Here is a 27,975-nt window from a genome sequence, read left to right on the forward strand (position 1 = left end):
TCCCTCCAAATATTTCCAACAAAACATTTTTTTTTTCCTTCTAAGCAAAAGTCTGACCTCACCCATTCATTTCATCTACATAATAACCGAGGAGAGATCCTGCCACATGTCCGGAGAGCGCCTGGGCAGCGTGCAGCGGAGGAGATCTGGGTTGCATCTTCTCCAAAAGAAAGACGCATTTTTTGTTACTACTGAAACCTTAAGGGGGGCTTTTTAAAGCTGGAAAACATCTAGTAACCAAATCCAGCTGCGTGTGTGAGTCTGAGTTTGAGAGTGAGTGCGTGTGTGTGTGTGTGTGTGTGTGAGAGAGAGAGAGAGAGTGTGTAAGTGTGTGTGTGTGTGTGTGTGTGTGTGTGCGCGTATGAGGAAGAGGCAGAGAAACAGAGAAGCTGAGAAGGTCTACTTCCTTTAGTCTAAGCAAAAGAAAGAAAGAAAGAAAGAAAGAAAGGGGAAAAAAAGAGAAAGAACTGTCTGCTTTCACCCCCCGCCGACGCCGCAGCAGCTTTTTTTCAGGAATGAACGCCGAGACGTGCGTTTCATACTGCGACATGACATCCATGGATTCGTATTATAGCGCGTCCGCGGCGCAGGCTAGGGATCAGCAAGCCAGCAACCCGTTCAGGACATTCCCAACCAGCAGCGACACCAAATACAGCCCGACTTTCCTCAGCAGCAGCAGCAGCAGCAGCAACAGCAGCAGCAGCAAAGCTCAGGCGTACGGAGAGAAGTCCCGGAGCCCGTTCCAGCAGGAATGCCAGCCACTGGATGGCACCGCTGGAGAGAGCACCTTTAACAAATACCACCTCTTCATGCAGAGATCCTCTTGCAAGACTCCACCAGAAAGCAGCAAACTGCACCAGGACAGCGCAGCCAACGGAGCACTCATCTCCTGTTACGGTGAGTTGATCAGCGTCGGATTTAACTCTCCTCTCCGGCGCACACTCCATCTACACACACTTCCACTAACACAAACACCAGCTACATCCATCACTACAACATTCTGCATGATATACTTATATTTTTTATAAGTGCTCTGATGAGAAAAGATGATGCAGATGACCCTGAATCAAATGGAGGACCGGAAATAAAGAGAGAAGGAAGGCTAATATTGATAATCATATTTAATAATTATAACCAATTGTCGCTCTTGTATACAACAAATTTACAAAATGAGCGCGATGGACTTCACGACTTACTTCATACAACAATCCCACTAACACAATTAGTCTACAATCAGCCATCAAACCTCGACGCTTATTCAATTTTCGACTGAATTAAATACTTTTTTTATTTTAATGCGATAAGCTGCGGTCCAATCCTCAGTACATCAGATCCGAATCGGACAATTGAATTAACGCCTTTTCAAAAGCACGTCTGATTTTAGCTATTTTTAGACGTTTTGAAGGCCAAACACTCTTCAAGAAGAACTTAATGACATTGAAATTTTCTTTTTTTTCCCCCATTGTAATATTTAATATTTAATTTTTAACACGAACACGCACCAGATTTAGACTAACGCATGCGCAGACATCATCATCATCATCATTATTATTATTATTATAATGATAATAGTTATTATTATTATAATAATTATTGTTATTAGGTGACATAAAATTTATTGCTGGCCCTGGAGGACAATAAATGAAAAGGTTACGGAGTCTCTACAACATCTGGCAGGAAAGACAGCAGAACAAACACACACACACACACACACACACTTTAGTGTCTTAAATATTAATGAATTCTGGAACAATTTAAGAAAAACAAAAACACATTAGCGACAATGCCGAGGTTCGTACTGAGAGTTTGTACTGAATGTGAGCTCATAAAAACGCGACATCTTGAGAGCAGGAAGATGCTATAAATACTCTGCAATAAATTTCACTAAAAATTCCAGCATGTGCGAGCAGCTTGCGGCTTAGTGACGTCACGAGGATGAAATGCAGGTAAAGGTCAGAAAAGCGTCTCATGTAATACAGAAAGAAGAAAAAGAAGCAGCAGAAATGTCGGGGGTTTTTCCCTCTGGAAGTGCAGATGAGCATGAAAAAGAAAAGCTTGTGGGACTGTTAATGATTTTAAACTGCAGGCTCCACATGAGCTTCAGCTTCATCACCGTGTCGCATTAACAATATTTACTAGTTTTGAAATAAAAGTAGATATAAAACACGAAGAACACACTCCCTGTGCTTGGCTTTAAATTCTTATACTAATGAAATGAAAGTATTTAGCAGGTTATATTAGTGATAAAATTTTTTTTACCCCAATAAAGTCAGCTTTAATTCAGGCGTCTTTTATTTACAGCCTATAAATCAGACAGTGAGGAAGGAGGATCATTACAGACACAACACATTTACAGCAACACATGCAGTTAGCTTTATGCTTTATTCATTACAAATAATAATAATAATAATAATAATAATAATAATAATAATAATAAAAACACCACATCTGACTGACTTTATCCGCGTTTTTGCGCTTTTTTAACGCAGAAGGTGATCGATCTGTTCCATAAGATTTTCCATCTGAAAAGCCTCAAGCAAACCAGGGATTTATCAAACCACACAACCTTCTTTCCTTTGACCTTCTAACCGCCTCAAGGTCAATGTTCCAGCTTGATCACAATGCAGATGTGTTAAGATAATTCATGCAACGCGTTTTCAGTAAACAACAACAACAACAACAACAACAACAAAATCATTATGTAGCTGCAGTCTGAGAAACAGAAAGGAAAAGGTACCAAAGTTTTGTGTCGCTGTGGAGAAGTGTGCTACCCTCAGAGGAGCATGTTCTCTACCTTTAATATAATACACAAGCTTTAGCCTACCTGAGTGTATTTTACTTTAACACTAATTTAAACTGGACCTTAAGAACCACTTTACTGTAAGAGCTAATTACAGACCCACCACGTGCACGTTTCAGGTAAAATTATACACACTAATGGTACTAAGATGAGCTTTTCCAGCCACAAGAACCAATACAGTTTGGTACCTTTTAGTTCTCTTTGGTTAAAATGATGTTAAAATGATTAAAGCAACTTTATTGGAGACTTGATGCGTCAAAAATTCTTATAAATGATCAACAGTAAAAACACCCATGGATATTTAAAATAAAATAAAAAAAAAAGTCAGAATGCATGCAAACAAAACTCTGCATGTTGATTTAAAACAGCTTTAGCTAAAGTAAAGAGATTTAATTTTTAAAATGACACCCTAAAAAAAAAAAAAATAGGCCTACTAAACTGTGTACTGTTCCTTGTTGCTGGTTTGGTACCGAATCTTTTGTACCTTTAATATGCATCCTGTATAAAATATACCTTTAAATACGATTTAAGCTGCACAAATGGACTGTAAGTAGTTCTCAGAGTCAAGTATTAAAAGTATAAGACACACACTAAAAGTACAAAAGGTGGAAACTTCATGCTTCCAGATCAGTGACAAGACAAATGACAGTTTAGTAGCTTTTTTTCTCCTGATGGTGCAGGTCACTATTTAACCATTTAACCATTTAAACCATTTAAACCATTTAACTATTATCTGATGCTTCACATTTTATTTGTGACACAAATATGAAGCAGAGACACTAAATCAGTGAGGTCACTGTTTTCTGTTTCTGACAAACTTGAGCTGAGTTTAGAAATTAATTGATGAGAATATAATTTATGCACGTATGATTAATTATTTAGATAATCAGATAGTTGCATATGCCGATTGGTATCAGTTTTTCGAAAATAATAAAACAACAAACAGCTCACAACTACTTTAATAATAATAATAATAATAATAATAATAATAATAATAATAAAAGTGAGCTTTTCTCAGGGAAAGAATTACTGTAACTGTATGACGTAACTATTGACATACAGGAGATTTATTACTGATCTGTTGCACAGATGTTATTAAAGCCAATTTTTTTTTTTTAATCCAGACCAAAGGGATGGAAGTTCTAAACGATAAAAAAGTAAACAGCCCTGATCACATTAGTCTACGTTACACCGCGTGTTTGACCTTCTGCAAATAAAATCAAACAAATGTGAGTTCGTAAGAAAAGTCGGATTCTTACATACACACGAGCTTTAAACAACGTTTCTGGAACGGAGGGAGGAGATAGGGGGTGAGAGAGAGAGAGAGATCACTTCATGCGATTGGTGCCAAATCTGTGCACTCACTAGCTTAGGAGGAAGAAAAATAAATCTCATATTCTGTTGCAGCTGCATCTTTCATTGCGTTTTCTTGCGGTTTGGAGCAACCGCAAAAAAAAAAAAAAAAAAAAAAAAAGGGCCGAACCTCATTCTTTACAAATATCTAAGGTCTATAAAATGATAGAAAACAGATTAAAAACAGATTAACCTAAATAAATCATATTTTTAAACATTTAAAATAGTGTAGGCAGCATTTTATTTGTTGTTGTTGTAAAGTGAAGATACACTGAGAAAAAAAGGTTCTTTGTGTAGTTAGGCCTAAGGTTTCGGATTTGTAAATAATTTCTGCTCTGTTGTGGAGTTTTACAGAAAATAATTAAGGGTTCTCTACAGAGGAACAACTGAAGAACCCTTAAAGGTCAGAGGAAGAACAGAAGAAGCCTAAAGGGATCTAGATATGACCTTTATTTAATATGCGGCAGAGAAGGAACGCCATCGTAATAAAACGCGCATCTCGTGTCCTGTTTACTAAATTAGGAAGCGAAAAACAGGGAGATTGCTGCAAAAGCCAGGCGTCAGAAAGCAAAACAACAAGACTGAAGCGATGAGAATGAGAGTCTGCTCTGTGCACTCAGGTTTAGAGGATTATTTTTTTATGAGCGCGTCTTTAAAAGCGCGTCACCGATCAGACGCACAGCGTTCAGGACAAACTGACAAACTGAAAGCACATTTTTACACTCAGAAGCCTGTAAAGGAAGGCGAGGTTTGCACTGCTGAACCACATTTAGTCTATGATAAGTGATTTTTAGTCTATGACAAATGATTTTTTTGTGCAGAGGAAGTGCGTCAGTGTGCGTCCTCACCGCGCAAAATGGCACCGTCAATAATAACCTGCGAAAAAAACCAGACAGGAAGGAGGGAAAGGACAGAGAAATGTACTCAGGCTTCGGAATGGGACGTGTATAATAAATATGCGAAGGATATAATGAATAAAAGAAGGATAGAATGAAATAAATACTGCAACAAACATGACCTGAAGGCGATTAACGCCATAAAAACGCGCACCAACACCGTAAATAGGTTTTCTCTGTTTCCTGGGCTTTTTAGTTATTATTGTTATTATTATTTTTAATTTTTTTGTATTTTAAAGAATGTAGATGGATTCCTTTGCATTGCTTAATATCAAAAGTAGCCTGAGAAAGTTTACTGACTCCTACAATAACATGCTGTATAATAAACCACACAAACCACAACGAGTTTCCCAATGATTTAAAAAAAAAAAAAAAAAAAAAAAAAAAAGGCTAGAAGGAACCCAGGAACTCTCATTAATCGAGATCAGATGGACGATTCACCAAACTCTCCTGAGCCAACTGCCACTCAAAAAAAAAAAAAAAAAAAAAAAAAAAGATGTCACTTAACCGTTAAAATAAATAAACAAACAAACAAATAAACAATTTAAAAAAACATCAAGATTTTTTTCCTGAGCTTTTTTAAGTACAACTATCAAACCTTTTAAATCCTAAAATCTTTCATGTTTTTTGGCTGTTGTTTTTGATTAACTTTACAGTTTAGCAATCCTAACTCAGCATGTCATGAAGTGCAGAATTAATCTTGACTTCAGACTAAATATTGATTTCACATCCAAACAAGGGTCTGATTGGATGTCTGATTAATCCCGTTAACAACATTCCCAATAAATTCCAGGACAATCATAATCCCAACAATAACATTCCTTCCACAGAAAACACGGCTGACCTGAAACACTGCTCATAAACAGAAAAGGAAAAGTGCAGAGCGTTTTGGGGGTTTGTTCGTCATTCTCTGGTTGTGAGTCAGAGGGTTTTGTCCGACGCCATGAGGCCTGTGTGTAGCTGTATGGCACACTGACCCAGCTGGGTACCACAGCCACATGCACAAATTCCTTACAGCACATGGAGGGTGAATTCAGAGCTCTGGCTCAGATCAATTTTTGGAGGAAGTCCAATCTCTCTGAAGCGAATGAGAAAGATGTTCTGTCTTGTAGCTCTTTATTGAGTGTCAATCATTAAAAAAAACTGTTTAAGATGCTAGAAGTTTCCAGCACATAATGTGAAATAAATCCATTATCAAAGCAGTAAAAGTGAGGACAGGACATCCATGTTTATTTCAAAAGATTCCTCAAAAGATAAAATATGAGGCGTGAAACATTTATGAAATTGCTGCTGTGGTTGTAGTTGTAGTTTTTATCTTCCAGGTTCATGTTTGGACCATGTTACATTCAAGTCGCTTGACTTTAATAAGGTGTAAGACTTCTTTATACTCAGTAATTATTGAGAAAAGTTGTATTTATCCTCCATGTTTATGCTTTTGTGAATTCCACTGTGCAAAAACATTTGAGTCTACTTTTATTCCAATTCATTTTATCTGAACTAAACACACGTGTGTGTGTGTGTGTGTGTGTGTGTGTGTGTAGGTCAGTTAGCTAAATAAATGTATAAAGAGACTGATTTCATGGCTTGTCCTCTTCTAATATAAAAACGAAAATTAGTTTGAAAATACAACAAAACCAGATATTTTTTCATATTTTTCATGTGATCATTACATTTAAGTGACGAATGTTATATACAGCTTCTTTTAGGATATTAAAATTAGATAAAACATTAAAAATTAGATTAAACTACAGCCAGAAACTAGTGCAGGTAAGATATTATTCTAAAGCAGGTGGTTGTCATATTCCAACACAAAACACTAATAAATTATTAAATGAATTCAATAAACGAAGGAATTATTTTATTATTCTGCAGGGAAAGGTCATGAGATCATGTCATGGAGATGGAGATGGAGATATCATCATCTCTAATACAGAATAATAAAATAACGCCTGTGTGACTTTATTTGCTATAAAAGCTAAATATACAAATAATTAAAGAAAGAAAAACTAAAAGTTTGGCCTGTGTTTGTTCAATTCAGATTTTTTTTTTCTTTACACTCACGATCTTATGAAGCTTCTTAAGATATTATCTGAAAGAAGAAATGCTTATTGATTGACATAAAATCACTTTATAAAAAGAAATCATAAAAAGAAACGTTGCACTGAATCACATTTGTAGAAGATTGACTCGCTACAGTTTATACATTCGGGAAACTTGGACGAGTTTTTGATGAACCTGAGGTTATATAAACTGTATATACATTAAATATATATTCAAACTAATTCCCAAATAAAACCACACACTGTTAGGTGGAGTCTGAATGTTCAGCGCGTCACAGTGACCAGCTCAAGCTTCTGTAAAGCACCAGGGGTGGAAAATAATAAGAACCAGTCACTGAGGTTCTCTTTAGTCTGAAGAAACGGCTGCATTTCTGCAGGTTGTTAGTCTAAAGAGTGGTGACAAGAACCCAGGATCACTTTACCACTTAGACGACATTACGGCTTTTATAATTTACATTAGTCTCGACTGGCACACACGAGCGCAGCAGGCTGACCCAACGCTTCAAAGACCAGGCACCTGATTGGACGAGGGCTTAATCAAACTCGGGGTTTAACAGATCCGTGTGGGTTTAATGCGTCCGAGCAGAACCGAGTGATCTAATTTTATTAAAACTCCCTGTTGTGAATTAGCCAGGAATCCATTTCCCAGTCTATGGGGGTTACGCTAACATGGATTCATTTGTGGATTTGTTAATCTAATATATATTTAGATTCAAGCTTATGGGTTCAACAACTCTGGATTTGCAGGTCTAAACATGTAACAGTGCTACACCTGAGATTAATCACTAACAATACGTTTTATTTCCTTTTGATGAAAATTTGCATAAATGTTTGTTTTTGCAGAAATTTAATTTCCTCAGCTGCAAGATTTTTAAAATGAAATTTAATCCTGAGATTACAGTGAAGGTGCAAAGTAATGGTGCATCTTTACAGTTTAATCCAGGTTAAAGATTAATCCGCAGAACTGCAGGGAAAGATTTTTAGACGTGTGTCTTGATGGCACAGTTTCATCATCACTACTACTTCTTCTCACCGCATTCCTTTAAGACTCATAAAGCACGTCATCACGTCGCCGTGCTTTTAAACGTCACTCAGGAGATTCCCTCAGGGGGGTTGAGTCTATAACACTGATCACTACGCAAGTGCAAACTAATGAAAACTGTTAACTGTATCACCACAACAGTGTAAGGATGTAAAGAAAACTGCAGATTAACACTAATTCTACATGTCTACAGCGTATTTCTTTTAAACAACAGATATCACAATTCATCTTTGCTAATAGATTGCTGATTCATATTTGTATTGGAAGTTTTTCCTAAATTGGCATTTATGTATGCAAATGAGGCTTCTTGTAATTAAATATGGAAAATTTGCATACTTAATAAAGTCAAAAATCTAGCCCGTGTATGATGTTAGATATGATTTCATTTCCTTATTGTTTAATCAATTAAACAGCACGTGCTCTTATGAAAAAATGATTTTTTAGTTCATCTTTTAGTATCAAAGTTATTTTAGCAATTCTTCTTTCATATCCTAATTAGGGAAAGGAAAGGAAATGTACAAGTTTGTGAATGCAGATCACCTAGAAACTGAGAATTTTGGTTCTGAAAATGAAACTGGTTTTGCACTTTAATGTGTTTTTCTTCTAGTTGGTGTGGTTTATAAGGTTTTTAAAAAGGATAATTGACATGCAGATCATCATAATGACGCATAACTTGAAATAAAGAGCAGGAAACAAGCTTTTCAGTGATATATGACATGAAGTGATTGAAGTGGGCGGAGCTTAAGGCCTTCTCAGAAGTTGCTATGTTTCAGATAATGCGATGAAATAGTGAAACATTTCTGTTGCTTTTTATATCTTTAAGCAAATGCAATGCAAATAAACAGAAAATCTGATTGTCACTTCTACCTGTAATGTCTTTCCTAAATGATCTTCAGCATTATTTTCACATCATTATAATTAAAAACATTGCTAACAGCAAACCAGGACATTATATTAACACCTCCCTTGCTGTCAGGATGGTTTTAAACTTTGTTAATCTACTAATAAATCTCCTGAGACTTTAAACAGGCTGGAGTTTAAATCACTCTGCAGCGAACGCTCAGAGATCCTCAGATGAGTGGATAGAGGAGTGATTTATCACCAGCAGAGGTTTTAAGGAAATGCCGTGTTTTCTTGCACAGCGTGTGCTCTTTGTTGCAGCCTGCTGGGATAAATCCTCCCTCAGGACTAGCGATGTGTTTGGACTTCTCTGTGGACGGCTCAGGTTCTCACTACTGGGCCTTTTTTTAAAGCCTCAAATGAGGTGATGCTTAAAACGTTAAAAAGGAAAAGAATGCTGTGGGAAGGATGGAATATACTGGTCCAAGTAATAGGTGAAAGGAAAAAAGAGGACCTAGTTAATTAGAAATGCTGCTCAGAGCCAGTTAACCCAAGTGTGTGGTACATTTAGACCAATATTCAATTAACATAAGGTTATGGATGTGGAATTTCTTAAAATATATTTAGGCAAACATACAACCAGCTCAGGTTCTGCTAATGACTTACTAATGAGGCCACTTTGAACCTTTTTACTAATATTTTCTTGCATTAATCAAACAGTTACTGCTAAAAAACTGTTCTTGTCCAGGTGTCAACTTTCATATTCCAGCCGATCCATCAATCTCAGGACATATGTGTCTGCACATGTGTGTGTCTGCACTTGTGTGTGTGTGTGTGTGTGTGTGTGTATGTAAAAGAGCCTGAAATATTTAGAACAGAAAACAAACCCAATTAGAGACACAAATAAATGCAGAGCAGAACAAACTCTCTGCACAAATTTCCCTTTTTGCCCCTTTCCCTTCCAAACAATTCAAACTTTACTATGTGCCCTAAGAATATTTAATACATGCTTATTTATATTTAGATTTTAATATTTCAGCCTTTTTAGGTCTATGATATTTTGCCATTAACCCTTAGCAGAAACCCTGGGGTGCCTAATTTATAGTGTTGCTTTTTATTTGCCCGGTGCTGACCTTGCCCATCAGATTGCATAAAAAGCATGGGGGATGCCCTGCCGCTTTACAGCCAGTTAAATTACACTTTGATGTATTCCCCCATTTTCAACTGGGAATAAATCGCTGCCCCTTGTAAAGATATGACCCTGACTAACTCAAGGGTCGAGTACTGACATCTTACGGGGCCGGGAGCCTCTGGCGTCTCCTGTCGCGAGGAAAGGCACCCTTTTTAGTGCACTCGAGTCTGGAACGAGTGTCTGAATCATTCATGCATGTATTATGGAATGTATAAATGGTGCCCTTTCTCCTCCACTCTTTATTAGACGTATCGAATGGCGAGCGATTCTGAAGAGCTTCCACTCCAAAAGCGGTGAGCGTTGATACTGTAAAACTAGATTTACAAGCTCCATTCTTGCTAAGCAGGCAGGTGTGAATACACTCAGGTTAAATAGCCAATTAGTCCCGGAGCTGAACCTCAGCCTCTCCTAACCTACTCATGAACTCTCACTCGATTTGTAGTTCTTCGTCACATGTCAAAAAGTGACACGATCAAAAAGCGCAACAGGAAATTTATCGGTATTCAGATAAAGGCCTGACTTTGGATCAGAGGTCCGTCAACATAGATGTGGTATGGCACTATGTCTTAGGTGGGGCTGGGGCTCGGAAACAATCAGCTCCAGACTTCTCTTCTCTCGCTGTTTGTTGGTGGTGGTAGATAGTTTTAGGGTTAAAATGTTCCATGGTTGTGTTTTGCACAGACTTTAATAGTTAAACTGGAACATTTTAAGAGAATAGATTACATCTGTTTATTCCAATAGAAATTTAGAAAGCTGAGGAATTACAGGACATGTATAAAGCATGATTTTTTTTTTTGTATAATTTGTAAAAGCAGACAGGGATTTGGGGTTTTTGGAACAGACTCACAGTGACCTCCGCAGCCCCATTTGCCTTAAGCTCGAGCTTTTTTTCTTAGCTAAATGCCGTGCCCACATGCCCTTTTACAACGCCGTTCAACCGCAGTCCTCTCCAAACCTTTCCCGTTCTGACACAACCGATTTGCAGTGAGGTTTCATGCTCAGGTCATGTTACATGGCCATATGGAGGAACTCTGAGGGCCGAACCGCTGTTCACCTTAAGCGACGGAGAAACCTTGCTGCCAGGTTCAATCCCAAATTCTAACGAGCAAGGGATTGTCACAATACCCAACATCAGACCAAAGGCAAGAACAACGCAAGGTATCAGCAAGACGCTTTGATCGCCAGGCAGCGACTGCGAACAGCCTGACAGTCTGAGGCACATGGCATCTCAAAGCGCACGTCGAAAATATTTACGCTCGTTCCCTCTCACTTAACAGGATGTGTCAGTCCTGAGCTGGAGACAATATGGGAGCCATTATGTTCCCCCCGAGCCTCGGCTCCACGTCTGTCAGGGCACAGAGGCCACAGTGACCAGAGAAAGCACTCGGTCCTGTACAGGCGGCGCTCACAGGGGTCTCGCCTACACACAGGACCAACAGCAGACCCTCGGGGAGTATTTATTCACATCACTGACTGTTTACTCCAACTAGTGGTCAAGCGTTTATCTGAAATGAGGCGAGTCAGGTAGTGAACAGCAGACATACTGAGAACGCTATGCTTCATGTCAACATTATTGACACTGATGGTTCTCTAGAGCATGTCTCGTATGTTCTGTTTTATATTTAAACACAATAAAACCAAGGACAAAACAAAACCAAACAATGAATTCAGCAAATTGTGACCTTTAGAGAGCCGTTTTGATACCGAAGTTTTAACATGCAATAAAAATGCTATTGCTATTTCAAATAGATATGTGATGATTTACATTATTTTTATATTGTTGTAGTTTCAAGTGCGTCAGGTGACTCCATAAAAAGCTAAACCAATACAAATGGAAAAGATCTGGATGGTTCATTACTACTTTTTAGATGGACATTTGACCCAGTCATATGCTTTTGACAGAACGAGCACGTGTCTGATTAGGGTTCAGGGCAGTGCGTTCAAATTTTCTCCTTTGACATGGGAATGTAAACACACTGTATGTACACACTTTACACATAATTATTTGCCGAGGATTGAACCTAAAGTCAAAAACCTAACCAAACACATGACTACAGGAATGACATCACGAAAATGTCAATGCTGTATTTCTGGTCTTAAGAAGCCTGAAGGGACTGAAAGATCTTCCACAAGGATGGTGCGCAAATCCACCCAAACAACACAGTGCATTATGGGTAATCGGCAGCTGCCGAGGTACATTGTTTGTGCATATCAGAGTGCATTGTGGGACTGAAAAGCACTGGATATTCGCCACAATGTTTCCTCAAAATAGGGCACTTTATATGCTACATGCTTCAGCTCATGACCCCGAAATTCACAGAAATTGATTTATCGTAACATTTGACATAAGGACATGGTAAAAATGCTTCACCTCTCCAAAAAAAAAAAACCAAACAAATCCAATATACAATATAATAACGTGAATTAATGAGTACAGATTAAATCCTTGGATCAGTTAAAATGACACTCAGTCAGTGAGCAAGTCAGTGAATCAGTGAGTCAGTGAGTCAGCGAATGAGTGAATCAGTAAGTGAATAAGAGAGTGAGTGAGTCAGTGAATGAGTCAGTGTGCGTGTCAGTGAATGAGTGAATGGGTTAGTGAGTGAATGCGAGTGAGTGAGTCAGTGAATGAATCAGTGAGTGTGTCAGTGAATGAGTGAATGGGTCTGTGAGTGAGAGAATGAGTGAGTGAATGAGCTGGTGAATGTGTCAGAGAGCGAATCAATGTGTGAGTCAGTGAGGGAGTGAATGAGTCAGTGAGTGAGTCAGTGAGCAAATCAGTGTGTGAATGAATGAGGGAGTGATTCAGTAAGTGAGTCTATTAGTGAGTGAGTCAGTGAGATAGTCAGTGAGTGAATGGGTGAGTGAGGGAGTGAATGAATGAGCAAGTAAGTGAGTAAATGAATGAGTGAGTCAGTGAGTGAGTCAGTGAGTGAGTGAGGGAGGGAGGGAGGGAGGGAGGGAGGGAATGAATGTGTTAGTCAGTGAGTGAGTGAGTGACTCAGCAAATGATTAAGTCAGTGAGTTAGTATATGAATGAGTGAATGAGTGAGTGAGTGAGTGAGTGAGTAAGTCAGTCAATGAGTCAGTGAGTTAGTAAATGAAAGAGTGAATGAGCGAGTCAGTGAGTCAGAAAGTCAAATTTTTTTTCCAGGGAGCAAATTCCAGAAATCCAACTTAAATAAAATTTGCATGGTAGCTTAATCGCCGATGCTTCCCTCGCTCAAACCTTACCTATGCAGTCCACATGCCAGAGACTTGCATCATACACACGTTTACTTTTCAGCTCTATTTCTTTGGTGTTGAGAAAACAATAACAACTCCTTACTGCCTGAGGCAGTCCCAAACACGGGGCGCTCCTCGGAAGCGCCGATCCCTGTACGTTCCCTTTACCATGTAAAGTCCTGTAAGAAGCTGAATCTTTGTAAGCAGTCTAAAAAAATCAGATGCATTTCTGACTGACAGATTGAGGTTTCACAGCTGAGCTGATGTGCATTTCCAGTGGCTTGATGCAGAAAATTACCACTCCGGCGTCTCATCGCTGGGTCAGTTTGGCGTTGTGACCAGCCCGGGATCCGTGTCGCAGCAGATCACACAGACATGCGTGCGTGTATGAGGCCGCTGAGAAGAATCCAGCCATAGAGGAGGAAACCTGCAATTTTCTATCAGGCTGCAATTACATCTGTTTCTGGGTATCTGTTTCATATGAGCACTTGATTTACGAGCTGAGACTGGCAGCCATAAGTGGAGCAAGTCAGACATGTTTAGATATTACACAAAGCCAAAGGCCTGACACCGACACTCACACTCCAGGCACACAAACGGCCAAAAGTACTCTGGATCGTTCTCTGAGGCAATGGATCAAAATTGATTTTTATGCACCAGTGGTACAACATGCAGGTGTGAATACGACACCGAACACACGCGACATCATTTCGTTCTCATATTTTCATCTAACAATGTCTATCGTGAGGCAGGGTCATCCATCCATTCAGTTAACATTAATAAAATTCATAACATTTTGCACAAGTCATGAGAAATGACACGAAGCATTTCAGACCCTTTCATATGACATCACTGCTATGAAATTAGACGAAATACAACCGGCTCACTTTCATACAAGCCCAAATTTCACCATAATAAAACAAAACACAAGTACATAAAACATGATACATATATTTGGCACAAATTAAGCAAAAAGGCTGAACCACTCAAGAAACCAGATTCTTACGTCAAATCTAGAACCTTTAACTTTCTTCAGTTGTTCCTCTGGGGATACAGAATAAATTTTTGGAAGCTAAGAACCGTTAAATATCCATAGAACCCTTAAAGAACCATTGAAGAACCCTGTATTCTAACAGTGGACCAAGTACCTAGAAGCCACCCTTTAAAATCCATATATACACTCTTAGGGGGAAAAAAAGCGCTCTTAAAGGGTACTATAAGGGTTTTGTGGATAATTTCAGGTTCTCATCTTCCAAAAAGGGTTTGACTCAGAACCCTTTCTAATACAAAAACGTTTTGTCCCTAGGATACGCTGACTGTACTCTCCCTAAGGTCAGATCTAGAACCCTTTTCTTTCTTCAGTCGTTCCACAGGGGAACCCTTTTAGAAAGAGTTCCAAGTAGAATCATTTTTGAAAGCTAAGATCCCTTAATTATCCAACAAACCCTTGGAGAACCTTTTTTTTTCTCAGAGTGGAACAAGAACCAAGAGAGCTAAATGTTAAATTTCTGACAGGTTCTAGATATTAAGAAGAAAATATTGAGCAATAATTTGGAGGCTTTACCACATAGTTATCCAGTTTAGACATACTCTTAGAAAAAATGGTTCTTTAAGGCTTCTTTAAGGGATTATTAGACAATTACAGGTTCTTAGCTTCCAAAAATATGGTTCATCTCAAATTCCTTTCTGAAAGGAAACATTTGACATTGAAAATTTAAAGGTTCCCACAAAGAGACACACAAAGAATCCTTAAGTTGTTTAAAAAAAAAAAAAAAAAAAAAAAAGGAAAGTGTGAGTTGAGTGGAAGAGTTGATAAATAAAGGAACCGCCTGAAGAACGCCTCTTCTAAAAGACGTTGTTGTATTTTCTTATCTTGGCCATTTAAGTTGTTGCTTTATGATGTGAATTTTCACTTTTCAACGAATTTCTTCAAAAGTTGCAAAACTGTAATGCACTCTTCTGGTTCTTACCAAATGGCCCATGTCTACCAATGATTTACACAATGCAATCATCTACTATATGAGAAGATAACAGTAGATAAGTAATTTTTAAAGTAATCTAGATGAATAAAGTCATCTGTATCTATAGATATTGGAAAACATTTAACATTTTTCATCAAAAATAGTTATCCTAACCCATCTCTCTCTCTCTCCTGCTGTTTCCAGGTAAAGACACCACAGGGCTGACCGACTCAGAGCTGCCAGCGAACACCGACCCCACAGGAATGGATGGTAGCTACCTCAGCGTGAAGGATCCAGGAGCCAAGGTTCCTCAGGAGAGACCCAGCTCCGAGCTCGCCTCTCCCCTGGACAAAGGCGAAGGAGAGAGCAACAAGGGCAAGAAGAGGCGCAACCGCACCACCTTCACGAGCTATCAGCTGGAAGAGCTGGAGAAAGTCTTCCAAAAGACGCACTACCCGGACGTGTACGCTCGAGAGCAGCTGGCACTCAGGACGGACCTCACAGAGGCTCGAGTGCAGGTAAAGTCCACGTTACGCTCCTTCTTACAGCCTTAAAGTATCTCAACACCAGCACTGATCTAGTGTAAAAGTTTGCATCACTTGTGCATACTTCTAAGTAAACAAAATACAACATGGACCTCTTCTATACAGTTCATCTACAAAATTCCATGCTCACTTAATGCTGTTTTCTGATCAAAAGCTGTTACAACAACAGCAATCGAGTCCCAGTCAGTGTTCTAGCTTATTGATTTGTAATGGCCTCTTGAAGGTTCTTGAAATTAGTGTAAAAAAATCCCATGTTCACTTCGTTAAAACAGCCAATTTAACAGAGAATAAGGAAAACCTCCAGCTTTCAGCAGACAAAAAGTCTAATCACTGCTTAGAGAATTTTTATTAACAGTAAAAATCATGATGCAGAAATGGAAACTAAAACAAAGATGTGTCCAAAGAGTTGAAGAAAAAATAACTGAGAAAGTGATTGAGGACTGAAAAAGTTGTTATGGGCAAAATATACGTCAATATTTGTTTCTCATTCTGAAATATTTGTTTGTTTGTTTTTTTTTCACTGTTAATATCTGTGAAATTTTTTGAACATCTGTGAAACAGTACTTATTAAATATCTTCAACATTTGGTTTCGCAAATTCAAACAAGGGTGTGAAAACTTTTGCACTTATTTGTGCATGCTAATCCTTTGCTGCAAATGTTGCATCTAGGATGACATCATCAAATTGAGTTGTTGTGTTTTTATAAATTTTATCACATTGAATTTTTGGTTCTGTGAATTCAAAGTTAAGGGTGTGCAAACTTTTGTACTTAACGGTACTATTGAATTTTTGGTTCCGTAAACTGGAAGTAAAAGTGTGCAAACTTTCGCACTTAACTGTATTAATTCTTTGCCACAAATTTTGCATCATGAACATTATCAACAAATTTAATTTTCGGGTTTCATAAATTTCATCAAATTGAATCTTTGGCTTTATAATTTCAAAGTAACGGTTTTGCACGTAACTGTACACCTGTAATCATTTCCTACAAACGTCGCATCAAGAACAATGAGTTAATGTTATAATTCCGTTATTTACATGCCACTGAACCTACGTGCCAAATTTTATACCAAAATATTGCTTTAAATTTGCTTTGAACTTGAGAGTTAAAATTACGGAATCACCAGTCAGAACCTCAACATATTTTTTAAATCTGGATAAAGCTTTTCCGAAGTGTGAGGTTATGAAGAGGACCAGTGAGAATAAACACAGGCAAGAAAACTCTGAAAACCTTCAGATATCCAAATCCATATGTGTGAAGCAAAGGGGGGTAAAAAGGACAGCGCATACACGGTGCTCGGTGTCGGGTTTCGCCCACGACCTTCACCAGAACCTGAATAACAACATATCAGGGTCTGGAAAAACCCAGAACCCGTGACCCTCCGATTCCCCACTCTTCATATTTGCATGTAATCCTTCCAGTACCACGGCTGCATTCCAGCGCTGAGTGACACACGGGGAGAACCCGCTTTACCCAGCAGCACGTGCACGCTCTACTAAGAACCCCGGGATTTAAACTGTTTGTTTTTCATTAACGTCCTGCTCGGGAAGGAATGTGTCCCTCCCTCCTGTCGGGGCTGGGTGAGAGAACCTCGCTGGAGGCTTTGGATGTGCCGGAGTTCACTCGTAACCTTCAACCTCGTCTCGGTTACTCGGATAAAACACAGATCCACTTTTAGTTTGTAAGCGTAACTAAGAAAGACGGTCGCATGTGCATACGTATCGACTACAATCTCGCACGTCTCAAATAAATCATAACAAAAATATCATGCTGTGAATATAAAGATATGCTACGTTACCATTCAAAAGCTGTTCACAAGCTGAATAAATTCACATAAAAAGCCAAAAGGCATATAACTGTATCGTCATAAAGAAATACAAATAAAATGTTCAGTTTTCATTAAATCTAAAAAGCACCACCGCTTGAACACAAGTTTAGCTAGATGCTTGAGGTCAAAGGTTAAGTGCTTTAATAACCTGCACCTCATCCTGACAGCCTGCAGTTTCATAAGACAGGATTATTTGAAATGGAAATAAAAATGTCATGGAAAGAAAAGCACACAGACAGCTGGCCAAAGCGCTTGGCTGAGTTCATTCACAATTAGCAGTCAGTTATGTCTGTAAAATACTGACATAATTTATGGCACCCCCTCATAAACCAGGCCTGGATTTGAGTATATGTGCCTGATTTGATAAATAAACAAAAATACTGCCATGCTATAAAAAGCTAGCGAACCCACAAAGCTGTATATCTGCTGTTTTTTTTTTTTTTGCACAAAAAATGATTTTCTAAAAACAAGTCTAAAAAAAAAAGGTGAATTTGAGTGACAGCAGAACTAGACGATCAATCCTCAAAGCTGCTCATGACTTCAAAGCTGATCTTTCCCCTCTTTCCACTGGGCCGAGTTTAATGTTTCTGTTCGCTCTCCTCCAGCGCTGGAACATAAATAAAGCTCCGTAATAAGCGTCTAAGTGGCTTTAGCTGTCAACGTCTTTACCAATTACTGCGTCGTTACCACGCGTGCTAAACATACAAAAATACATTTTTTTTTGCTTCGCAACAAGCCACTGAACAAGTTTTAAAAAAAAAAAAGTGCACGGAGGAGGAAAGTCCATGGGACAGAGACAGGAAAAGAGAAGACATTTTTAAAGTGAACTCTGCTCTCTAACAATCCTCCCTCAAAGCTCTGGCCTCTCGGTCTCTCTGGTACAAAGGCGGGCTTCTTTAGTGAGAGCAGAAACTCTACACGCCTCTGCCTTGGCTTGTGTGTTCGAGTTCAGAGAGAGGAGAGCAGAGGAGCGAGGGAATGCGTCCACCTTTTCTTGTCGGCACGCCTCTCCGGGGTTGGAGGAGCAGCGTCGGAAAGCCGGGGGGCTTAGGCATCAGGAAATTAAACATAAAATGAAAACAAGCTCGGGTTTGAAACGATCCCATCTCGCTTTTCTCAATTTCCCAACTGAAGAACGAAGATAAAACTGAAGCTGAGGACAGGAAGAAAACGGGGACAAGTGACTTTTTTCTGCACTGCTGCACAATCCATTACACACAGTTCAGCTCTCTGTCATTTTTATTTAAATAGGTACAACTCAGTTCATATAAACACAAGAACCATGTGCAAACCTTAACCTACACACTGCTAATTAACCAATGAAAAAATAATGTTCCTTTAAAATCACAATTAAATGATGAAGTTTAATAAATTGTTAAGGGTAACATGTTGTGCTGTTAAAGGAAAATAATCAATGAGTGTGGTGTGAAGTGGAGTCACTGTTAGCACCCCAAAGCTGATTATTTTAATTCATCATCAGTTGCTAAGTGTTTTATTCCTCTTATACCACAGCAATTTGCCAACAATTACATTTTTTATTATTAAACAATGTCACATCACACTTGTTATCCGTTTATAGTTACTACTGTCACATTTAATGTTTCACAACATCCGTGAAACAAGTTGCCATTTACACAGTAAACTGTTGTTCCTTCACCAGCCGCTTTTTACTTTCTTGAGCTTAATGAGAAATATAAATGAGTTCAAACTACTGTCAGAGCTGCTGTTATAGAAAATTAATCAACACCTTCTGACCAATCACAGTCCAGAATTCAAAACAAAATACACAAAATGTTGAATTTATTCAATCCATGACTAAAAATCCACAAAAATGAGCAGTCAGTGCCAGACTTCATATTACAACTTGCTTTTCAAGGTTTCTTAATTTCTGCCAGTTCACTGGGATCATCCTGGATTTTTAATAGGAAAAAAAAAAAAAAAAACAATAAATATGAGTGCTATTTGCTTTGTTAATGGTGTATTGACACTGAAGTTTACTGTTTATTCATGGTAAATAATGTCATTTAAGAGGACATTAATCTAAAGAACGCTGAGATCTGACATGACATACAGTGCAATCAGAGTGGCAGTGTGATCACGTTTCGCAGAGAGCAGATAGCGAGATGACGTCTCTCTGTTTGACTGCAGTGGAAAATGCCAGACTTAAACCCATCTGAGACTCGGCCTGTATTTAGATCGCTTTCTCAGCCTTTGATGGTGGTTTAAACATAATAATGCTCTCATAAACAACGCTTTTAGGATCAGTTGTCAGAGGTAATTATGGTACACTTTTGTCATGAGAACGCTGTGCTATGCTAGTCTAAGCACAAAGGGAAAGGGGTGAGGGGGTAAAAAAAAAAAAAAGGGGGGGGGGGGGTAGCAGGGGGGGTGCAGCAGAATCTGCTAACATTTTGTTTTAGGAACTGATGTGAAATTCTCTCCACATTGTCTGTATTAAGGACCATCCTCTCTTTTCTCTTTGATTGTCTGCACCACTGCGGAATTAGAAGAATGGCTTAGTTTCTCTCGCTCGCGTTTTATTTAATTGCGTGCGAGTTGCACGCATGTGTGGAAGCCGAGGGAAAACTGCATGTCAGTGGACCAGAGATTGGCAAGATGATTCGGCCAAATGTTCTTTTCCAGCCCTGAAAAAGAGTTTGTAGTTCCAAAGGAACTCTTTTGTCAGAAAAAAAACAACGATTGCGATTGTCCGATTCAAGAAATTCAGAAATAATAAAAGAGACAAGAGATGAGAACACACTCTGTAAAATACGGGTGGATGACATGACAAAAATACATGATGATCCTTTGAAACAGTAGTACGATACAAGATATGCATGATGATATACAGGTTTTATACGTTATGATATATGATATACGTTATTCGAGTTCGGATTGAACAGATAATGTGTTTTAAACAGATACAAAAACAGATAAGAGGAGCAACGTTCATGTTTTTTTCTTTTTCTTATGGAAAACTTGCCAGAAATGTTCACAGGGCATCTGGTGGAGACTCGAGAGACCTCAGGACTGGGATCCAAAAATTTCACACAAGCACAAAAAAATAAGAAAGAAAGAGAAAAACTCCTTCCAGTGTAGGCCACACTCACTTCCGGTTTAAATCCAAAAACATATACAAATATTTGGAGCATTAAACAGATGCTCACATTGTGTTACGCCCCTAAAAGGTTTGATGCATTTAAAAAAAAAAAAAAAAAAAGTCACCAAAAAGTAGAAAAAAAGAAAAAAATTTGAAAGATTCAGCACAAAATTTCAACATCAATCAGAGTTTGCTATTGCACCTTAAGCATTATTATTTGATATTATATCATAAAATTAAAAAAAAAAACACCAACTCAAGCCTGATGAATCACAAAAGTCACAAAAACACCTCACGTCACTAAACATTTATTATCAGTATTTGTGGAATGAAATAACTTAGACATTCTTTCACTCTTTTTTTTTTAACGCATTCTTCCAATCTATCATGAGCGAAAGTGGAGGAGTGACACGGTTCTCCGAGACCTCTGGCCCCGGTGGGTTCCTGCACTCCCCTCTCTACCTCCTGCTGTTACTGACGGCTCCAATAGAGAAAAAAAAAAGCCTCCGAGGAGGCCTTCGCAATCCGTCATCTCCCACAACATCAAACACCACGCAGGTCTCACTGAACTATTCTTCCAGGAAGAGGGAAGAGATGCTGAAAAATAATACAGCGCTCTGCAACAGCCAAGAGGATTTCTGACTGAGCATTTTGCAACATCCTGGCTCTTACCGGACCAAAGTTGTTTTAATCCGTGTCCAAGTTTTCTCACTGGGAGTTCGATTTGTGCTGATAATGATCACATCATCAATTAAACAACAAAAAAATAAACATCTTTTATAACACGTTTCTTAAATACCTCTGTTTCCTGCAGGTATGGTTCCAGAACCGGAGAGCCAAGTGGAGGAAGAGGGAACGTTTTGGACAGATGCAGCAGGTCCGAACGCACTTCTCCACCGCCTACGAGCTTCCACTCCTCACTCGGCCGGAGAACTATGCTCAGGTACGGATAACTGTCTCAACATTAGGAAATAGCAGAGGAATTATATATATACATATCATTGGGTATATATTTTTTGTCCATTTACAGTACACAAAAAAGATATCACGAGCAATAAATGTACATAAAGTGTGTAACCATCGATATGGTGTAGTTTTCGGGATTCTTTAATGTTTATGGAAGGAGTCTCCAGTGTCAGCGCTTCGTAACAGTCAGAGTTAAACCTGTAACTAAGTTTTCTGACATCTTCAGGACAGAGGAGTTTACGCTTGCAGAAGAACATTAATTGTAGCTATAATTGGATGACAATAAATACAATTTGTTATTGCTGTCAGATTGCTGTAGAATTAGAGGAATAAAACACTTCAGGATGTACACTTATAGATAAATAATCAACATTGTGACGGTAGCGGTAACTCCGCTTCATCACACCACCCCGTCACTGATTATTTTACTCTAACAGAAAGACACAGAGTGAGGAGTCCTTACTCAAACAGCACTGTTGTATAAAAACAGAATAAATAATAACAGCAGCTCTGTGTGTTGTAAACACCGTGTGAGACCGGAGAAAAGCTTGAGGCTTCTCGTGTCCCAGGAATCGGGTCAGGATCGGAGGCCGTGGCAGAGCGGGACACGCCCTCACAGGAGAGCGAGAGATTCCCCCGGATTTATTGTGAATCTGCAGGAGAGTGGGAGAGCAGAGGAGGCTCTTCAGGGAGCAGGCCTGCAGCTGTGGAATGCAGCCCGACGCACATCTGGGGCATCTCCCTGAGAGGGCTTTCATCTCTCTCCGCCGCAGCCCTCCCTCAGATCCCCTCGCTTCAACACACACACACACACACACACACACACACAGAGCGCTGCCCTTTCACTTCCCTCCACGCTCCTCCTCTCAGCAGAAAAGACAGATCCACAGAGTCACGCTAGGTGTTGAAGAGAAGCACAGACAGACATTCCTCTTCTGAGTGAGGCTGAGAACCTCAAAGTGCCTGATAAATCTCTTAAAAAAAAAAAAAAAAAACGCCCCTGGGACTCGGCGTCACGGCCAAGACAAGACTTCAGACTGCGCAAGTTTTGGAAACAAAGGAATGCCATAACTAAAGGATGTTGTTCAAAATACACTCCTATTTTTCTTTGTAGTGTTTCCAGTTTCTGTTAAAGAAACACTTTGTGGAGTTCTACATAAACCAAAGAACATTTATGGATCCTTGTTTCCAAAAGTCTACGCCTTTCTGATAACTTCAAAAACTGCACTCGAATTTCAGTTACTCAAATGCATTTGAATGCAGACGTTCACATTTGCAATAGTATGAAAGACAGGAGGTCAAAATCCAAAAAGCAGAACCACACAGGGCCTTTCAGGGGTTCGGGAGTTATGATGTCATCACATTTACTAGTCGTAATGTTTACACGATCGAGCGCTGGTTGTGCTAGCAAGCTGGAAAAACTGTAGGCAGAAATCTAGTGGTCGCATTGTCACAGATTGATCCTGCCCCCTGTTGGCAGGCCAGTTTCTCTACGTGAAGTGGCACGGTTCATTTCGCCAAAATGTTTCGGAAACTTGTGTTAGGTAAATGTTTTAAATACTTAGACATTGTATATGTTCTTATACAAACATTATTATACTCTTAAACAAAAACTTGATGTTGAAACTGTATTAGCTGCGTTCAAATACCACAGCATGATCAGAAACCAACATTAGACTCCTGCTGAACTCAAAAATGTGATGTTTAAACAACACACTCCTCTTGAACACTGATTCTGATTATATAGCTAACTAAGCTAATGTTCGTCATGAAGAGACGGTGGTTGTCACTGTAACGTTATATTTTGACAGGTTTGTGTGCTGTAGATGGAGAGTAATCCTGAAATACCACTTGTGTGACTAATTTCAGCTAGTTAGGTTAGCTAATGTTAGTGATATTAGTGTGTTCAGGTTGCCTGAGGATCTGGGGGCGGTTCCTAATTTGCATATTTATGAATATGTATATATGGCGGCATTGGTAATGAGATTAATCTGTAGAGATGTGCTTGGAACCTTTTGTTGGTTATTTCTTTAGTATTATAATCATATTAAATCACGTATTATTCTATACAGATTATTTCAGTGGTTTGAAAAGTACTGTTTATGTTGTAATAATAAGACTAACAGAAATGTGTTTTCTTTCCATTGCATCACAGATCCAGAATCCCTCATGGATCGGAGGCAGCAGCGCAGCATCCCCGGTGCCAGGCTGCGTTGTTCCGTGTGACTCGGTGACTTCCTGCATGACCCCTCATCCCCACGCTGCGAGCGGAGTGTCCGAGTTCCTGGGCGTGCCCAGTCCCGGAGGACACATGGGACAAAGCCACATGGGCAGTCTGTTCGGGAGTCCAGGCATGAGCGCCGGCATCAACGGATACGATCTGAACATGGACCCTGACCGGAAGTCGTCCAGCATTGCTGCTCTGCGCATGAAAGCCAAGGAACACAGTGCAGCCATCTCCTGGGCCACATGATCGCCCGGACGCACCAGCACGGTCGCTCGTAGTGTTCTTTAACAACGCAGTGAGAGAAACAAGATGGTGAAGAGGACAAAAATAACGAGCGTGGGTGAATACCAGAGCAACCACGATGCCATGTGTGGCAAAGGACAAAGACGGTGAGAGAGTGGACTGACTCGGAGAACAGAAAACTGATATTATTACTAAAAAAAAAACCTGTGAAGGAAAACCTCTTAAGGAAGAGAATAATCTGAGATCAATCTGATAATCTGAGAAATGAGAATTAACCAAAGTGAGTTGCGGTTCGTCTACAAAAAATAATGAAGGATTTGTAGCTTCTGGGATAAACCTTTAAAATGCTAAGAAAAAATAAAATAAAAATAAAAGCAACCCCTGCACTTATCAGATGAACCTGTAGGTCCTAGTTGTAAAGAGCAATTGTACAGAAACAGCAACAGGCCTGAGAATATTAACATTTTTACTACTTTATAGACAAATCTTTTCCCAAAGTCCAAAACTGAGGACCGTCAAAAACACTTACACACTTAATCTAGATATTATGAAAATAGAAACCGTCTCAAACGTAACTTTCTTTTCCATTTTGGCAAAATTAACACTTACAAATGGTCTAAAGCATTCTACGTTGCACTGAAGATTTTTTTTTTTCACATCTAATAGCGGTGTGTTCGTCATGCAGTGAGTCCCGCAGAGCAGAAACCGTTCGTACGCAGTGTGTGATGGTGAGAGAGTGACCCTTTATGTGCAGGACGCTAAGAAGCACTAGACAATATATTTAATTTAAGGTGTGGATGAAAGCTGGCTTTACACATATGACTTTCAACCCAACAAAAATCGCACATCGCAAAAGAATTGAGATCGGCGCTGTAAGAACGCATAATGTACAATGTTCATATAATCAGTGGCAGATTTAGCAATATGACCAAAGACAGCTGATGATAAAGTTCTGTTAGTGTGAGAGATTTCGGATTAAAATAGCAGAGTGAAAACGCTTTTACTACATTTGTCTAAAATCCACCTATAGGAGGACAGCTAACTTCCAGGACAGCGACAAATACAGTAGAGGCGATGGCGTAAAAGAAACATGTGAAGGACAGAAAAATGTCCTTATTACTTCACACGCAGATTGAAGATTGTATGTGTTTAAGTGAGCCTGTTTTCTGCACGAGCTGATTTCCCGATCACGCTGATTGATGACGTGAGCAGCATCGTACGCACGCATTTTCTTTAATCGCAGGTTTATTGTTAGAGGATGTTCATTATATCTTATAATGTGACATGTAGAACTCACTATATCACAGTCTGCTGTAGGATTTTATTCAGATTCCGTACAGTGTGAAGAATAATTATCTTAATGAAGCACTGACATTGTGCAATCTAAAAGTAGGAATCGGTGTCAAGAAACTGTTTTAAAACAAGTAAAAACTAATCTGAAGTATAAAATCGTGATAAATCCAGCAGAAAATGATTTCTGAGAAGAGTGAGAGCCTTCTAACTCCAGTCACAGACTATTTTTATAATTAGGATGATTTTCCGACCAATCGGTAGTCTGCACTATTTTTCTAGCCCCGCCCACACATCCTAGCTCAGCTTACATGGTACTTGAGTCAGAGCTTGACCCAAATTCAGTCCAGGTACACCTAATAGTCATGGAAATGTGCAGCATCATGGAGAATTATGGGTAATTTGCCAAGTCTTTTTGCACGGTCCTGTGGAAAGAGCTTTAAAAATAAAAAAAAAGTGTCATGTGACCCTTCATCACCTCGAGCAAGGGCTCAAAGGTGTAACACTCCCGATGCCTTTCTTACATGTCTTGTCTTTAATGAAATCTGAAACACAGAGCGAAAATGCTGCGTCCTAAAAAACAGTAATGTATTCCCCTTCTGTGTGGAGTTAGCAATCTATCACAAAAAAAAAGAGCTAAAGCTATTTTCCCACTCGAAGAGCTCCCAGGTGAGAGGGCTCTTAACGGCAGACCAAAGCTGTACGCTAGCGAGTTGATGGATTTGTTGAAATATATTACCCGTTTCTACATCTCAATCCAAGTTTATTTTCTCTCCCGCAGAGGATCAGGGCAAGATATTTGACCTGAAGTGACGATGCGCGTGTCTGAGAGCTCAGTCGGGGTTTTCTACATGCTTTATGCGGCAATAACAATAACGTCAAACATCATCGCGGCTTTTAGAGAGACAAGATTTCTGGAAAGATCGTGAATGAGGAGTGTAATTTGACAGTGGTTTGGGACATTAGGCAGAAAAAATATAACATTACGAAAACTCTAACCTGCTGTCCTTGCCAGATTTTTCAAATACTGACTAAAGAAGAAATTTTGCTGATTTAGCCGAGACCTCTGGTGCGTTATCTGAGTTTAACATCTTCCAGAGCAGCCCAGTTTGAATATGATACGTATAAACATTTGAATGCAGGCTCAAGTTTGATCCTTGCTTCATTATTTTTTTGGCAGCAGTCCCTCGGAAAATGAGAAATGTCCAGCATTCCACACTCGAGTTTGACACCATCTCTCATTCTGGACATTTGTATCTTTATCACCGGAAATTTTACTCAACATGAGTTAAAAGCAATAACTTTTGAGTTCCATCGCGATTTGCTTTACAGCCTTTCAGTTTTTTTTTCTTCCTTTCTTCCGGATTCCAGATATAGATCAGGTAAAAACAAATCTGTTTTAAATTTGGGGAAGAATCCGATACATGTTTAGACAGGCCATTTCCAGTTTATAAATGAGAACCACGTTTATGTCATCTTACTGGGAGGCTTTTCAGAATTCCGTATTTTCAAACACAAAGAGGTTTTATCATGTTCATAAATAGAGATGAGCGATCAGCGCCGGCGTTTAACACATAGACACTCACGCTTAAGGTCAAAGTATTAATTTGATGAAAAAGAAGGGGGAAAAAAGGAAGCGTACTTGAAATAAAATTTGAAATAAAATTTGCTTAGCTCCAGCTACATAAGATTCTTTGGTTATGAAATTTCAGATAAGCGACTAACACGACTGGAGACAACAGTGACCTTTTAATCATTAGCTTAACCATTAACGATGAGTTCATAGCTATAAATAAAACATCAGTTTCATCAGTGTAGTGCTGTTTTATTTTACATTGGCACTTCACGTTAACACTTTTGACTACAGCCATGAACTCTGAACAGATGAGATGCCTGTTTTGAAACTAAAGTGGAGTCTTGAAACGTTGTTTTCGTCATCCACTTTTATTTTTTCGAACAAGCGATGTCGTCAGTTCACTATTGAGACCAGAGACGGTAAATAAAATGACCTCTATAAAATATAGAGGTCATTTTATAAAATAAAATCTATGAAATTCTGTGAAAACTCGTTCCTTGCTCGATGTCTTCACCTAAATATTATACTGATACGAATGCATGTGATTGGCTGCAACAGAGGATCTGCTACAGAAGGCAGGTTCATGTTTGGAAAACTAGCATCGCTGAACTTCATTGGTTCTGCTATAGTATTTTTTTGCGTACTCGGTTTGTTGCCATGACAACAGAAAGCGCATTAGTGACACGTCATACATATTTTGCAAAGTTAAGGTGTGAAATGTGGTGAAATTCTGAATACGTTTCTGGAGAGTGTTTGAGTTTTCTCAGCAGAAAACAAATGCATTTGTCAAGTTGTAATGAAGTTTTCCTTGTTTCTTGTGACTTTGCGTC

At 39.0% G+C, this 27,975-nt stretch overlaps 1 protein-coding gene across 1 annotated transcript; it reads left to right on the forward strand.

Moving 5' to 3' along the window:
- alx4a (ALX homeobox 4a) lies at positions 1 to 27,966 on the forward strand. Its single transcript, XM_026930319.3, has 4 exons — positions 1 to 897; positions 15,574 to 15,887; positions 21,658 to 21,786; positions 23,965 to 27,966. Exons 1-4 carry the CDS (start codon positions 516 to 518, stop codon positions 24,280 to 24,282), a joined length of 1,143 nt encoding a protein of 380 aa, XP_026786120.3. The 5' UTR covers positions 1 to 515; the 3' UTR covers positions 24,283 to 27,966.
- Positions 27,967 to 27,975: the final 9 nt, after the last annotated feature.

This window comes from Pangasianodon hypophthalmus, chromosome 11 (genome assembly GCF_027358585.1).
Source record: "Pangasianodon hypophthalmus isolate fPanHyp1 chromosome 11, fPanHyp1.pri, whole genome shotgun sequence".
In the NCBI taxonomy this organism is placed as follows: Eukaryota; Metazoa; Chordata; class Actinopteri; order Siluriformes; family Pangasiidae; genus Pangasianodon; species Pangasianodon hypophthalmus.

Bases quoted from the DNA above. Each gene is read 5' to 3' on its own strand.
- alx4a (XM_026930319.3), top strand. From the start codon at position 516: ATGAACGCCGAGACGTGCGTTTCATACTGCGACATGACATCCATGGAT. The intron at 898-15,573 runs GTGAGTTGATCA...TGCTGTTTCCAG, and splicing joins AGCACTCATCTCCTGTTACG to GTAAAGACACCACAGGGCTG. The intron at 21,787-23,964 runs GTACGGATAACT...ATTGCATCACAG, and splicing joins GGCCGGAGAACTATGCTCAG to ATCCAGAATCCCTCATGGAT.